At 43.8% G+C, this 15347-nt stretch overlaps 1 protein-coding gene across 1 annotated transcript in view; it reads right to left on the bottom strand.

Moving 5' to 3' along the window:
• The window catches only part of LOC129839875 (xylosyltransferase 1-like), a 111221-nt gene that overhangs the window by 23026 nt on the left and 72848 nt on the right, over window positions 1-15347 (bottom strand). The window contains exons 5-7 of the mRNA XM_055907575.1: window positions 10731-10811; window positions 5360-5576; window positions 4921-5097 (exon numbers count right to left, since the gene is read on the bottom strand). Of these exons, the coding sequence (XP_055763550.1) occupies window positions 4921-5097; window positions 5360-5576; window positions 10731-10811 (475 nt within the window). The remainder of the gene's footprint in view (window positions 1-4920; window positions 5098-5359; window positions 5577-10730; window positions 10812-15347) is intronic.

The following is a 15347-nucleotide window of genomic DNA, read 5'->3' as shown; positions in this document are numbered from 1 at the left end:
AGGAGGAGAGAGAAAAACAGAGAGAAGATTATAGAAATGGTGGCTTGCTGGGAACGACTGCAGAATGGGAGATGGAGTGGAAGTGAGTGGGAGGTTGTGTGAGAGAGAGAGAGAGAGAGAGAGAGAGAGAGAGAGAGAGAGAGAGAGAGAGAGAGAGAGAGAGAGAGAGAGAGAGAGAGAGAATGAGAGAGAGAGAGAGACACAGAGAGAGAGACAGAGAGAGAGAAAGAGAGAAAGAGAGAAGAGAGAGACAGAGAGAGAGAAAGAGAGAGAGAAAAGAGAAAGAGAAAGAGAGAGAGAAAGAGAGAAAGAGAGAGAGAAAGAGAGAGAGAGAGAGAGAGAGAAGAGAGAGAGAAAGAGAGAGAGAAAGAGAGAGAGAAAGAGAGAGAGAAAGAGTGTGTACATGTGTGTGTGTGTGCGATGAGCAGCTTTGATTTGATATTCTCTCCCACATACAGAAGACAACGAGCAGATACACTGCCACGTCATATCACCCTGGTAAACTGTCTCAGTACCCACGTCTTCTCTCTCTCTCTCTCTCTCTCTCTCTCTCTCTCTCTCTGACTCTACCCTCACTCTCTCCGTCTCTCTCTCTCTCTCTCTCTCTCTGACTCTACTCTCTCTCTCTCTCTCTCTCTGACTCTTCTCTCTCTCTCTCTCTCTCTCTCTCTTTCTCTGTCTCTCTCTCTCTCTCTCTCTCTGACTCTACCCTCACTCTCTCCGTCTCTCTCTCTCTCTCTCTCCTGACTCTTCTCTCTCTCTCTCTCTCTGACTCTACTCTCTCTCTCTCTCTCTCTCTCTCTGACTCTCTCCTCTCTCTCTCTCTCTCTCTCTCTCTCTCTCCTCTCTCTCTCTCTCTCTCTCTCTCTCTCTCTCTCTCTCTCTCTCTCTCTCACACGCACGCCTGCACGCACAACAAATGGCTTGCATTTATTAAGTTTTGGGTTGTGTCTTACCCCCTGTCAGCTACCAGAGCTGGCTGCTTCTTTCAAACACAAGACAAAACCACAGAAGAAGAATACTTCCTGTTCCCTTTGTACTTCCTGAAACAACAGGGAATCCACAGGAGAAAAATAATCCTCCCTGGCTTCTTACCTTTATCTCTCTCCAACCCCTCTCTCTCTCTCTCCCCCGCTTGCTGATCTCCATGACAACAGACATAAAACACTCAGGAGTCAGTCTGAATTCTCTCCTAAACAACTCTATCTGTGCCACTAGGGCCTTGTTGTTAAGGAGGGGTTTTGGGACTAACTTTTTAGATGCATCACATCGTTGTTCCTCGCTAGAGAAAGTGTGTGTGTGTGTGTTTGTGAGAGAGAGAATATGTGTGTGTGAGAGGGAGTGTCAGAGCGTGTGGGTGAGTGTGTGTTTGTGAGAGAGAGAATGTGTGTGTGTGAGAGGGAGTGTCAGAGCGTGTGGGTGAGTGTGTGTTTGTGAGAGAGAGAATGTGTGTGTGTGAGAGGGAGTGTCAGAGCGTGTGGGTGAGTGTGTGTTTGTGAGAGAGAGAATGTGTGTGTGTGAGAGGGAGTGTCAGAGCGTGTGGGTGAGTGTGTGTTTGTGAGAGAGAGAATGTGTGTGTGTGAGAGGGAGTGTCAGAGCGTGTGGGTGAGTGTGGCTCCCCCGCTTGCTGATCTCCATGACAACAGACATAAAACACTCAGGAGTCAGTCTGAATTCTCTCCTAAACAACTCTATCTGTGCCACTAGGGCCTTGTTGTTAAGGAGGGGTTTTGGGACTAACTTTTTAGATGCATCACATCGTTGTTCCTCGCTAGAGAAAGTGTGTGTGTGTGTGTTTGTGAGAGAGAGAATGTGTGTGTGTGAGAGGGAGTGTCAGAGCGTGTGGGTGAGTGTGCTTGTAAGTTTGTGTGGGTGATCGGATGCATCACTTTTCTCTCTAGAAAAACAAGGAGTGTCACGTCCACACTTTAAGAGGCATTTCGCTACTTTGCTTATGGCCCACTGAAATGGTTTTGAATGGCTGTGGGAGGCACTTACTGAAATGGCTTTGAATGGCCGTGGGAGGCACTTACTGAAATGGAAAAGGGACTGGAGACGGGACTATAAAAGACAACTTTGGAAGGAGGTGGGAAAAAAATGAATGAAGGCTCATAAGTGCTGATGTCAACAATGGCTAATTGGCGTATGTAAATGAGTTCTCTCTAGAAGATGGCGTGTGCAGTGTTTTTTATACTAGCCCCGGCTGTCGGCTATACAACACATTACAGTCATTTTCAGCCAGGTACTTTTTCCACTTCAATTACTTTTCAATTTGCTAGTCAGAAAAAAGTCTGCCGGTCCCTCTCCCGCTAGAATGAACGATATGCATCCTCTAGCCATCTACTGATAGGACAGGCGCCTGTCAGTCACGAAGTGAGCGATGACAGGGAAACACCGCTGGTTTGACAGTCTGCTGTCTGCCCCGCCTCTCGGTACTTGGGTGTGTGTTGTGTGTTCTGTGGTTGCAGTCAAATGTCTTTACACTACAGATTGGTGGCACCTTAATTGAGTAGAATGGTCTCGTGGTACTTACAGGAACAATAGGTAGGCTAGTAGAGAGAGAGTCTCACACTGGTCCAAAATATGATACAAGAAAACAGATTGAATCGTTTTAAAAACTATTGATACTTATATGGTATTTTTTTATGGTATTTTCAAAATGAATGATATAGTACTATTGATTTAATCAACGTGTTGACAATGGAGAGGTCAACTGCTGCTTTCTGTGTAGCAAAGCCCATGTTTAACACCTGCTTCATTCTTCAATCATACCTGTATTACAGACAGCTGAGAAAATGCCTCTTAAAAGGAAGCTTGTAGCCCGTGGAAAGTCAGCAGACTCTTACAGGATTCTTTAAAGGCTCAGTGAAGGCAAACTGATTCTATGTTATTTATATCAGTGTTATTTCCTGACAGTTGCTAGTTGAAAATACAATCTAGTGTTAGAATGTACCAGAGTCCACCAAAATAGAGCGTGTTCGGCACAAAAAATATCATCTTAACCCCCCTCCCCCCAGCCCTGAGGAGCCTGTCTGGGTACTTTGTCTATTAGGCTGGCTACTCCATGTGCTTGTGGAAAACACTGTGTGAGTGGGGTGTTAGGATGATGGATGGATGAAGGTGGAGGATATGATTAATAGTACTCTCTCTGTTTGTCTCTGTCGCTATGTTTTCCTCTATCTCTCTCTACGTCTGCCTCTCTGCCCCTCCGTTTCCCTCTCTCAGTCTCTCCATCTCTCTCTCTCTCCATCCCTCTCTCTCCATCTCTCCCTCCATCCCTCTCTCTTCATCTTTCTCTCCACCCCTCTCTCTCCACCCCTCTCTCTTCATCTTTCTCTCCACCCCTCTCTCTCCACCCCTCTCTCTTCATCTCTCTCTCCATCCCTCTCTCTCCACCCCTCTCTCTCCATCCCTCTCTCTTCATCTCTCTCTCCATCCCTCTCTCTTCATCTCTCTCTCCATCTCTCTCTCCATCCCTCTCTTTTTTCTTGTCTCTCTCCATCTCTCTCACACACACTCTTCATCTATCCCTCTCTCCCCATCTCCTGCTTCACGCTGACGAGGGCAATGGTTGACAGTAGCTCATGAACATTTTGCCCTGCTCCCTCAATCTCCCTCTTTCCCTCCTTCTCCTCTCTTCCTCTATATCTCCATCCCTTGCTTCTTGCTGTGGTTGACAGTAGCTCATGAGAACTCTCTCAGCAGCCTCCGCTGCTTTGCAGACACACAGACAGTTCTTTCAGTTCCATACACCTCAGACAGGGAGGGGAAACTATTCACCCTCATCTCCTCCCGCTGTACATTCCTAGTGTGAGAGATAATGACGGCCCATTGGGCCCAGACCTGGCAACCCATTGCTTATCTGGCAACCGGTGACATTCTCACACCAGGGCAGCAACTGTGGAACTTGGCGGCGGTTCTCACGCCCCCGCACACGATTTATTAACCCAACTTTCACAGGTACAGTTCATCAGGTGAGGGAAATCAGAGGGTGGAAAGATGGCGGCGAGGCACACGATCTAGCTATGAAAGGTTCTCTCTGTTGTCTGTAACAGGTGAGACCTTCTCCACCTCATCTCCTCCGTCCTGTCTTTCTTTCTCTCCTCTTTTTTTTCTTCCTTCTCACAGATCTGTCCGTTTCTTCACCGAAGCAACACAACACCCCCACAAACTTATTAAGACTACTCCTCCACACCACACATAACCATTAATAGGGACACTAGACACCCACTCCTACAACCACAGATAGAACTAGATACGTGTCCAGTACTGGACACTACACAGTCCTCCTCAGTAAATTCTGAATCATGAGCAGCTTCTAGCCTAAATATAGCCTCTCTGTCAGTCTATACTAGAGCCTACTGAGCGTGGAAAACCCACACTTGATAGGATATTAATTAAGTCCTATTAATACAGTGGACTGACTGGTAGGAGGTAGGAGGTCTGCACTGTGCCAGAACACAGTGTGCTCTGTATACTGTAATGAATCACACGCACACACTGTTCCTAGGCATTTTATACTGTAATAATACTGTCAGTGTGCTCCAGTCATGCCAGAATTCCAAGGGAGAGCCAGAGAGCCAGAGTCAGGGTTGGCATTAGGGTTGGCATTAGGGTTGGCATTAGGGTTGGCAGCCAACAGGGCCAGACAGTAGACTAGGCAGAGGGCAGCAAGCTGGCATAGAGACTAGTTAGGTCAGCACTATGAATTTGGATGCATTCAAGTGTGTGTGTTTGAGAGAGAGAGAGAGAGAGAGAGAGAGAAATATGTGAAATAGAGATGTGTGTGTTTATACTGTATTTTTTATGTGTGTGTATATGTTCTGTGTGTGTACATGTACGTACATGTGTGCATGTGCGTGTGTGTGTGCATGTGCGTGTGTGCGTGTGCGTGCGTGTGTGTATGATACCATGTCTCACCTGGAAGCGGTGGAAGTCGGCAGGTTTGAAGTCGTTGGGGGAGCAGCCGCACCAGTCCACTATGTGTTTGTACTGACACTTACAGCCCAGCTTCCTGTTCCAGTTGGTGATGCGCAGGTTGTTGTCCACCATGCTCTCACAGTGAGCACTGTTCTCCAGCACCGTGTGGAAGAACGACTGAGGAGAGAGAGAGAAGAGAGAGAGTGGGTGAAGTGTAGTGTAGGCGGAGGAGAGGAGAATGAAGGATGACGTGGACACCTGGAACACTTAACTACAAACATCTCCTGTTCCTCAAACCATCTCCTCCAAGCCCTTAAGTAGTGTCCTTAGGACTGCTGTGTGTAGGTGTGTGTGTTTACCTCAGCGAGCAGAAGTATATAGTTGTATGTGGGTGTGTGTGTGTGTTTGTGTGCATACTGGGCAGCGTGTGTGTTCTTACCTCGGCGGGCAGCAGAGTGTAGGTGTAGAAGCGCTTCATGTTGGTGACCAGGTCGTCTTGGGAGTTTATAACGTACTCCACGAACGGACGATTGAGCAGGAACCAATCAGAACCGCCGTCCACAGAAATGCTTTCTGGGATTTTGCGGTCGCCAAGTCGCCACATGTGGGTGTCGCACTCAAAGAAAAGCCGGTCCAGACCTTGTTTGCGGATAAACCTGGTTGACCAAAAACACACAAACATGGTTAAACCTATAGCGACCACAAACACACAACCACACAAACATGGTTAAACCTATAGCGACCACAAACACACAACCACACAAACATGGTTAAACCTATAGCGACCACAAACACACAACCACACAAACATGGTTAAACCTATAGCGACCACAAACACACAACCACACAAACATGGTTAAACCTATAGCGACCACAAACACACAACCACACAAACATGGTTAAACCTATAGCGACCACAAACACACAACCACACAAACATGGTTAAACCTATAGCGACCACAAACACACAACCACACAAACATGGTTAAACCTATAGCGACCACAAACGCACAACCACACAAACATGGTTAAACCTATAGCGACCACAAACGCACAACCACACAAACATGGTTAAACCTATAGCGACCACAAACACACAACCACACAAACATGGTTAAACCTATAGCGACCACAAACGCACAACCACACAAACATGGTTAAACCTATAGCGACCACAAACGCACAACCACACAAACATGGTTAAACCTATAGCGACCACAAACACACAACCACACAAACATGGTTAAACCTATAGCGACCACAAACGCACAACCACACAAACATGGTTAAACCTATAGCGACCACAAACACACAACCACACAAACATGGTTAAACCTATAGCGACCACAAACACACAACCACACAAACATGGTTAAGTTGGTTTCTTTTACACAAAACCACTAACTTGATTTAAAATATATAAACGTATGTTACACTCAACTATATACACTTATTGTTGCTTAATTTGTCCTTTATTTAACCTTTTTCCAGAGACTGGGAGAAAACAAAGGCAAAAAATGTTTTTATAATCTAACCTCTCACTGCTGCTGTAAACAGAAATGCATACAAACTGAACAAAACACGTGGTGACATGTTTATCAACACTTACAAACAAAGTTCCATATAGCCTAGTGGTTAGTATATGTTCTGCTTGGAAAACATGATTGTATGTTCGATGTTCACCAATTTCCCTCCACGTTGTACACTCAGTATACCCTCCTAGTAGCTTAGAGAGAGCATAGGGAGAGAATAACTTCCTATATATGTTTCCCTCACACTAACAACGTGTGACTCATGTGAAGCACCAACTGCACCAACTGCACCAACTGTTGCAGTAGGTGTCAAGTTCAGGTCAAACGGACTGTTAAGTCCTTGAAGGTCTTAAAGCCAGCTGCTATCCACCACAGAAACAAACTTGTATAGTCTGTATACATCACTATTTGATTCCTATAGAAACAGCTACAGTGGGAAGGAAAAGTGTGGGAAGGAAAAGTATGTGAACCCTTTGGAATTATCTGGATTTCTGCATAAATTGGTCATCAAATTTGATCTGATCTTCATCTGAGTCACAACAATAGACAAACACAGTGTACTTAAACTAATAACACACAAATTATTGTATTTTTCTTGTCTATATTGAATACATCATTTAAACATTCACAGTGTAGGTTGGAAAAAGTATGTGAACACCTTGGCTATTGACTTTTCCAAAAACGAATTGGAGTCAGGAGTCAGCTAGCCTGGAGTCCAATCAATGAGACGAGATTGGAGATGTTGGTTAGAGCTGCCCTGCCCTATAAAAAACACTCACAAAATTTGAGTTTGCTATTCACAAGAAGCATTGCCTGATGTGAACGAGGCCTCGAACTAAAGATATCTCAGAAGACCTAAGATTAATAATTGTTGACTTGCATAAAGCTGGAAAGGGTTACAAAAGTATCTCTACAAGCCTTGATGTTCATCAGTCCACGGTAAGACAAATCGTCTATAAATGGAGAAAGTTCTGCACTGTTGCTACTCTCCCTAGGAGTGACCATCCTGCAAAGATGACTGCAAGAGCACAGCGCAGAATACTCAATGAGGTTAAGAAGAATCCTAGAGTGTCCGCTATAGACTTACAGAAATCTCTGGAACATGCTAACATCTCTGTTGACGAGTCTACGATACATAAAACACTAAACAAGAATGGTGTTCATGGGAGGACACCAGGGAAGAAGCCACTGCTGTCCAAAGAAAACATTGTTGCACGTCTGAAGTTTGCAAAAGAGCACCTGGATGTTCCACAGCGCTTCTGGCAAAATATTCTGTGGACAGATGAAACTACAGTTGAGTTGTTGGGAAGGAACACACAACACTATGTGTGGAGAAAAAAAGGCACAGCACACCAACATCTAAACCTCATCTCAACTGTAAAGTATGGTGGAGGGAGCATCATGGTTTGGGGCTGTTTTGCTGCCTTAGGGCCTGGACAACTTGCTATCATCGATGGAAAAATGAATTTACAAGTTTATCAAGACATTTTGCAGGAGAATGTTAGGCTATCTGTCCGCCAATCGCAACAGAAGTTGGGTGATGCAACAGGACAAAGACCCAAAACACAGAAGTAAATCCACAACAGAAGTATTTCAACAGATGAAAATACGCCTTCTAGAGCGGCCCAGTCAGTCCTGACCTCAACCTGATTGAGATGCTGTGGCATAACCTCAAGAGAGCAGTTCACACCAGGCAATCCAAGAATATTGCTGAACTGAAACAGTTTTGTAAAGAGGAATGGTTCAAAATTCAACTACAGAAAAAGTTTGGTTGAGGTTCTTGCTGCCAAAGGAGGGTCAACAAGTTATTAAATCCAAGGGTTCACATACTTTTTCGACCCTGCACTGTGAATGTTTACACAGTGAGTTCAATAAAGACATGACAATGTATAATTGTTTGTGTGTTATTAGTTTAAACAGACTGTGTTTGTCTATTGTTGTGAACTAGATGAAGATCAGATCAAATTTTATGACCAATTTATATAGAAATACAGGTATTTCCAAAGGGTTCACATACTTTTTCTTGCCACTGTATATAGAAACAACCTTAATTAATCCACTATCCAACCTATCTCATGCCAGTAGTGGTTTTCTTCAGTCAAGCCTGTCTAACTCCTGGCACACACACACATACACACACACACATACACACGCCATGGCACAGCACGACAGGCAGCCAGATTGTGATTGGTGTCAGTGTGTGTGTGTGTGTGTGTGTGTGTGTGTGTGTGTGTGTGTGTGTGTGTGTGTGTGTGTGTGTGTGTGTGTGTGTGTGTGTGTACCAGTGATTGGCATGTCATTAAGTAGCGTGATAGGGCATGGAGCGGGGCGGGGGCAGGCCTGGCAGGCAGCACCTCGCAACGGCAACAAGGGAAGGTTAATTAATAAAGCTACAGATGGAGCCTAATTGGATTATGACTCAGTCACCGAGCTGGGGCAAGGAGAATGTGTGTGTGTGTGTGTGTGTGACAGTGGAGGCTCCTCAGAGGAGGAAAGAGAGGACATCCTCCTCAGTGAATTTCATTTTTTTAAATAGTGAAATATTAAATGTGATCCTTTTACGATAAAACTATACTAAATATATTCACACGTCACCAAATAATTTATTAAAACACTCAGTTTTGCAATGAAGGTTTACAGTAGCCTCAACAGCACTCTGTAGGGTAGCACCGTGGTGTAGCCAGAGGACAGCTAGCTTCCGTCCTCCTCTTGGTACATTGACTTCAATACAAAACCTCAGAGGCTCATGGTTCTCACCCCCTTCCATAGACACATTACTTATGACAACTTCCGGAGGACGTCCTCCAACTTATCAGAGCTCTTACAGCATGAACTGATGTGTTGTCCACTCATTTAAAGGATCAGAGAATGGCTCTAGTACTGAACACATAGGCTACAGCTAGCTAGCACTGCAGTGCATAAAATGTGGTGAGTAGTTGACTCAAAGAGAGAAAGACAATATTTGAACAGTTTTGAACAAATGTAATTCTTCAAAATGAAGGAGAAACAAGAGAGAGAGAGAGCTAGCTATATTTCATTGTGTTTATTTCACTTTCACTTAGACAATCTTTGCTAGCGAATGCAGCTAACTAGTTTAGCCTACTCAAACACCCGGCTCAAACAGAAAGGGATGTCATGTTAGCCAGCTGGCTATGGCTATCCAACACTGGACCTTTTCCAAGTCAAGGTAAACTTTTGGTTTGATTAATTTATTGCCACCGGTGTAACTGCTAACCTGTTTGCTGACTCTACACACAGTACTGTATGATTGTAGCGGGTTTACTAACGTGTTAGTTCTAGTAGCTATTTTGACTACGTTATGACGTTAGCTAAAATGGTGACACCGATGTAGGCTGTGTTTAACGGTTATGATATGAAGGTTTGGCCTGGAAAGGTTTTTTCGCCTGGTCACAACCAGTGTGATGCACTGAAGTCCACAAGCAAAGGGAACAGGTGAGAGGAGGAGAGCGTGTAGATACAAGAAGGAAGTGATCATGCTGTTTGTATGTGGCTGCTATGAAAGTGAAGCGAGTCTGTTGAAAAACGTTACCTGAATTTGTCCAATAGAAAATCTTGTTTGCAACCGCTGGACTAATGATTACACCCTAGATCAGCTAGATGCAGGCACGAATGTGCAAGGCGGTATTGAATGTGTCACTGTCTTTCGCCTTGATTACTCAAATTTCTCTCTCGACTTGTCCCTCACTCTCCAAGCGTGTGCAAAGCGGTCATCAAGGCAAAGGGTGGCTACTTGAAGAATCTCAAATATAAAATATATTTCGATATGTTTAACACTGTTTTGGTTAATACATGATTCCATATGTGTTATTTCATAGTTTTGATGTCTTCACTATTATTCTACAATGTAGAAAATAGTACAAATAAAGAAAAACCCTGGAATGAGTAAGTGTGTCCAAACTTATGACTGGTACTGTACGTTGCAAACTTTCATTCATAGGCTAGGTTGTAGCAACCTCATGATGGGTATAGGGGCAATTCGTGTATAATTTAGTAACCTAAACCTATCAATGTTACATTGAACTGGGTGAATGGAATATAAATGACAGTCATCCAATATGCTGTAATAGAAATAAGGCCATGCTCATAAAAAATGTATTGTTCTCCCTCATCTTAAACGGCACCGAATGCCACTGATAGAATGCGAATAAGTGAACGTGTTTTAATGTGTCTGTATCATGCTAGTGTGTGTGTATGCGTGCACCTGTATGTGGGTGTGTATTTATCAGCGCGTGTGTGCGTATGCTTGTTAGATCTCACCTGGCGTTGTCTCTGCCGTGGGACTTGATGAAGTTCATGTCTCTGTACTTGGACAGGAAGGCGACCAGCTGGCTGTTGGTTCTGTTAACGACAACCAGGATGGGATTATTAGAAACCAACCAATCAGTGGAAATGACAGCCAGGGAGATCATAATTACCAACCAATCAAAGAGAGAGAGGTAGAAACCATATGCCATATGATAGTGCAATACAACAGCTTTTTCCTTTCATCCCTTTTCAAGGGTTGTCAAGCATACAAAGGGATAGTTGTTAAAGGGGAAGTTCTCTATAAAACCCAAGTATGCCAGCCATTTTCATGGACTCTCACTCATACAACCGCCACTCACTTTTATGCTCAGTTTGATTTTGGGGTGAACTATTGCTTTAACGGAACATTTGATCATTTATTATTTAACTATCCACTATGATCAGGGCCCAGGGTTTTCCAGGACAGTTGGTCAGGAAAACGACTAACCCTAAGTACAAAGACAGTAAACATAACATCCATTTAACAGTTGGCTCAATAACCAACCCCACAGGCACTATACAATACAGCAGCCCAGTGGAGTCAAACCCTTTCTATGCAGTCCAGCCAGGCTAAAAGCTTCTCCTCTGCAGTGCAAGCCATCATTGCCACAGTCAAAGGTATTCTCAACAATACAGATGTCTGCAGGGTGTAAAGCAGAGTAGGGGGAGGCTGTCTGGGCCTTTAGGTGACAGCTCAGTGTGCCTGTCTAAAAGAGCCTAAACTCTCCTAACAAAGCTGGGCTAGCGCAGGCTGAAGGGATGCATATTAATGCCATTTACTGATGAAGGAGCAATTTCACAGCCCCAAGGCTTTACTTAGCAGATGTAGTGGAACACACACGCACGCACGCACACACACACATACTGATGTTGTGTAGCAGAACACCCGCACACACGCACGCACGCACACACACACACAATACACACACAGAGCATAGCACAGCGGGGGAAATCCAGGTCACAGCATAGATTTGCCAGAGTTGTGCCATTGTGCCTGAGTGGTCACACAGTCTGTCCAGTGGGTCTGGTTGGTTTGCTGACTGACTGTATGCCCCCAGGGTGCACCCTCTGTCTCTCTGTCACTATCTGTCTGGCTGGATGGCATTCACACACACTGCCACCGTAGCCAGTACCACAGAATTACCAGCCAAGCCCATATCACAGCCTTGCAGTCATCCTTATACCAGCACCATAAAAACACTCTGCTACCCTGTTGGCATATGCCATAATTGCACACTCTTAGCCAAATATACTTTACTATACTGTGCATGTACTGTACTATAATGTACTATACTGTAATATACTGTACCTATACTATACTGTAATATGTTTTACTATACTGTAATGTACTGTACTATACTGTACGGTACCTATACTGTACTATACCGTAATATACTGTACTGTACTGTACTATGGTGTACTGTACTATACGGTACCTATACTGTACTATACAGCAATATACTGTGCTATACTGTACTATACTGTACTATTGTGCTCTTACCACACTTGAATAGTTGACAAGTCCATATCACAAGTTATTTCTGAATCAAAGTTATGCATATACTTTTGGGTGGGTTACAACTTACAACTGACCAAAAGAGGGCGAGAGAGAGTCTATACTACATACCTATAGCGAGTCTTGTCAACATGTATACGGTTCCTAAAATCAACTGGATAGTCTTTAGTAAAACAGACGGATAGTCTTTAGTAAAGCAGCTGGAAAGTATTTAGTAAAGCAGTTGGATGGTCTTTAGTAAAGCAGCTGGATATTCTTTAGTAAAGCAGCTGGATAGTCTTTAGTAAAACAGACAGATAGTCTTTAGTAAATCAGCTGGATAGCCTTTAGTAAAGCAGCTGGATATTCTTTAGTAAAGCAGATGGATAGTCTTTAGTAAAGCAGCTGGATATTCTTTAGTAAAGCAGATAGATAGTCTTTCGTAAAGCAGCTGAATAGTCTTTAGTAAAGCAGCTGGAAAGTATTTAGTAAAGCAGTTGGATGGTCTTTAGTAAAGCAGCTGGATAGTTTTTAGTAAAGCAGCTGGATAGTCTTTAGTAAAACAGACGGATAGTCTTTAGTAAATCCGCTGGATAGCCTTTAGTTAAGCAGCTGGATAGTATTTAGTAAAGCAGCTGGATAGTCTTTAGTAAAGCAGTTATATATTATTTAGTAAAGCAGCTGGATAGTCTTTAGTAAAGCAGCTGTATAGTCTTTAGTAAAGCAGCTGTATACTATTTAGTAAACCAGCTGGATATTCTTTAGTAAAGCAGATGGATAGTCTTTCGTAAAGCAGCTGTAGTCTTTAGTTAAGCAGCTGGATAGTATTTAGTAAACCAGCTGGATAGTATTTAGTAAAGCAGCTGGAAAGTATTTAGTACAGCAGCTGGATAGTCTTTAGTAAAGCAGCTGGATAGTCTTTAGTAAACCAGCTGAATAGTCTTTAGTAAAGCAGCTGGATAGTATTTAGTAAAGCAGCTGGATAGTATTTAGTAAAGCAGCTGGATAGTCTTTAGTAAAGCAGCTGGATAGTATTTAGTACAGCAGCTGGATAGTCTTTAGTTATGCAGCTGGATAGTATTTAGTAAAGCAGCTGGATAGTCTTTAGTAAAGCAGTTATATGTTATTTAGTAAAGCAGCTGGATAGTCTTTAGTAAAGCAGTTACATTATATATTATTTAGTTGGTAAAGCAGCTGCATAGTCTTTAGTAAATCAGCTACATAGTCTTTAGTAGAGCAGCTGCATAGTCTTTAGTAGAGCAGCTGCATAGTCTTTAGTAGAGCAGCTGCATAGTCTTTAGTAAAGCAGCTGCATAGTCTTTAGTAAAGCAGCTGCATAGTCTTTAGTAAAGCAGCTGTATAGTCTTTAGTAAATCAGCTGCACAGTCTTTAGTAAAGCAGCTGCATAGTCTTTGGTGAAGCAGCTGCATAGTCTTTAGTAAAGCAGCTGCATAGTCTTTTTGGTAAAGCAGCTGCATAGTCTTTTTGGTAAAGCAGCTGCATATACTTTAGTAAAGCAGCTGCATAGTCTTTGGTAAATCAGCTGCATAGTCTTTAGTAAAGCAACTGCATAGTCTTTGGTAAAGTAGCTGCATAGTCTTTGGTAAAGCAGCTGCATAGTCTTTAGTAAAGCAGCTGCATAGTCGTTAGTAAAGCAGCTGCATAGTCTTTAGTAAAGTAGCTGCATAGTCTTTAGTAAAGCAGCTGCATAGTCTTTAGTAAAGCAGGTGCATAGTCTTTAGTAGAGCAGCTGGACAGTCTTTAGTAGAGCAGCTGGACAGTCTTTAGTAGAGCAGCTGGACAGTCTTTAGTAGAGCAGCTGGACAGTCTTTAGTAGAGCAGCTGGACAGTCTTTAGTAGAGCAGCTGCTGGACAGTCTTTAGTAGAGCAGCTGCTGGACAGTCTTTAGTAGAGCAGCTGGACAGTCTTTAGTTGAGCAGCTGGACAGTCTTTAGTAGAGCAGCTGGACAGTCTTTAGTTGAGCAGCTGGACAGTCTTTAGTAGAGCAGCTGCTGGACAGTCTTTAGTTGAGCAGCTGGACAGTCTTTAGTTGAGCAGCTGGACAGTCTTTAGTTGAGCAGCTGGACAGTCTTTAGTTGAGCAGCTGGACAGTCTTTAGTTGAGCAGCTGGACAGTCTTTAGTAGAGCAGCTGCTGGACAGTCTTTAGTAGAGCAGCTGGACAGTCTTTAGTTGAGCAGCTGGACAGTCTTTAGTAGAGCAGCTGGACAGTCTTTAGTAGAGCAGCTGAACAGTCTTTAGTAGAGCAGCTGGACAGTCTTTGGTAAAGGGCTCCCGAGTGGCGCAACATTCTAAGACACTGCATCTCAGTGCTAGAGGCGTCATTACAGACATCCTGTTTCGATTCCAGGCTGTATCACAACTGGCCGTGATTGGGAGTCCCGTATGGTGATGCACAATTGGCCCAGCGTCGTCCGGGTTTGGCCGGTGTAGGCCGTCATTGTAAATAAGAATTTGTTCTTAACTGACTTGACTAGTTAAATAAAGGTTCCATTTAAAGCCGGGGGTTAGAAAAGAGGATAGAAGCAAGACAACACTGGCTATCTTGAAGAGAAAAGCCTGGAAAGAGATCCTCCTTCTGCGACAAAACAAACATGTAACTTATCCCTCCCTCCTCCATCCCTCCATACCAGCCCCCCGGGCAGACAGACAGACACCACTACTAGGGCGAGGGGGAGAGGGTATTTGGGCTGGGCCTTTCAGGCTCATCCATGCGGATGGGGGGACATTATCAGAGAATTAGACAGGGAATAATGCCTGTTTCTCTCCTACAGCCTACAGCCTATACAGACACACTGATTACAACATAGCAGCAGCACCGGACCAGACCAGGGCTAACCCTGCATTCCTTATAGCGTTGGTGCTCTACGGCTGTAGCATATTGTAGGGATTGTCCCTTCATTCCTTACACAGTATCAGTGGAGAAGATGACCATAGGGTGGATCATAGCCTGGTTTTTCTTTTAGTGAGGTACTATGACTGTAGCATAGACTGGTTGGCTTCATTCTACACCTACATGACAGTTGAATTGAACTGAATTGAAGAGGGCTGTCCAAGGCAAGTATAATTTGTCACA

The sequence above is a fragment of the Salvelinus fontinalis genome, chromosome 40 (assembly GCF_029448725.1).
Source record: "Salvelinus fontinalis isolate EN_2023a chromosome 40, ASM2944872v1, whole genome shotgun sequence".
NCBI classification, from domain to species: domain Eukaryota; kingdom Metazoa; phylum Chordata; class Actinopteri; order Salmoniformes; family Salmonidae; genus Salvelinus; species Salvelinus fontinalis.
This window is presented reverse-complemented; position numbering and strand designations above follow the sequence as displayed.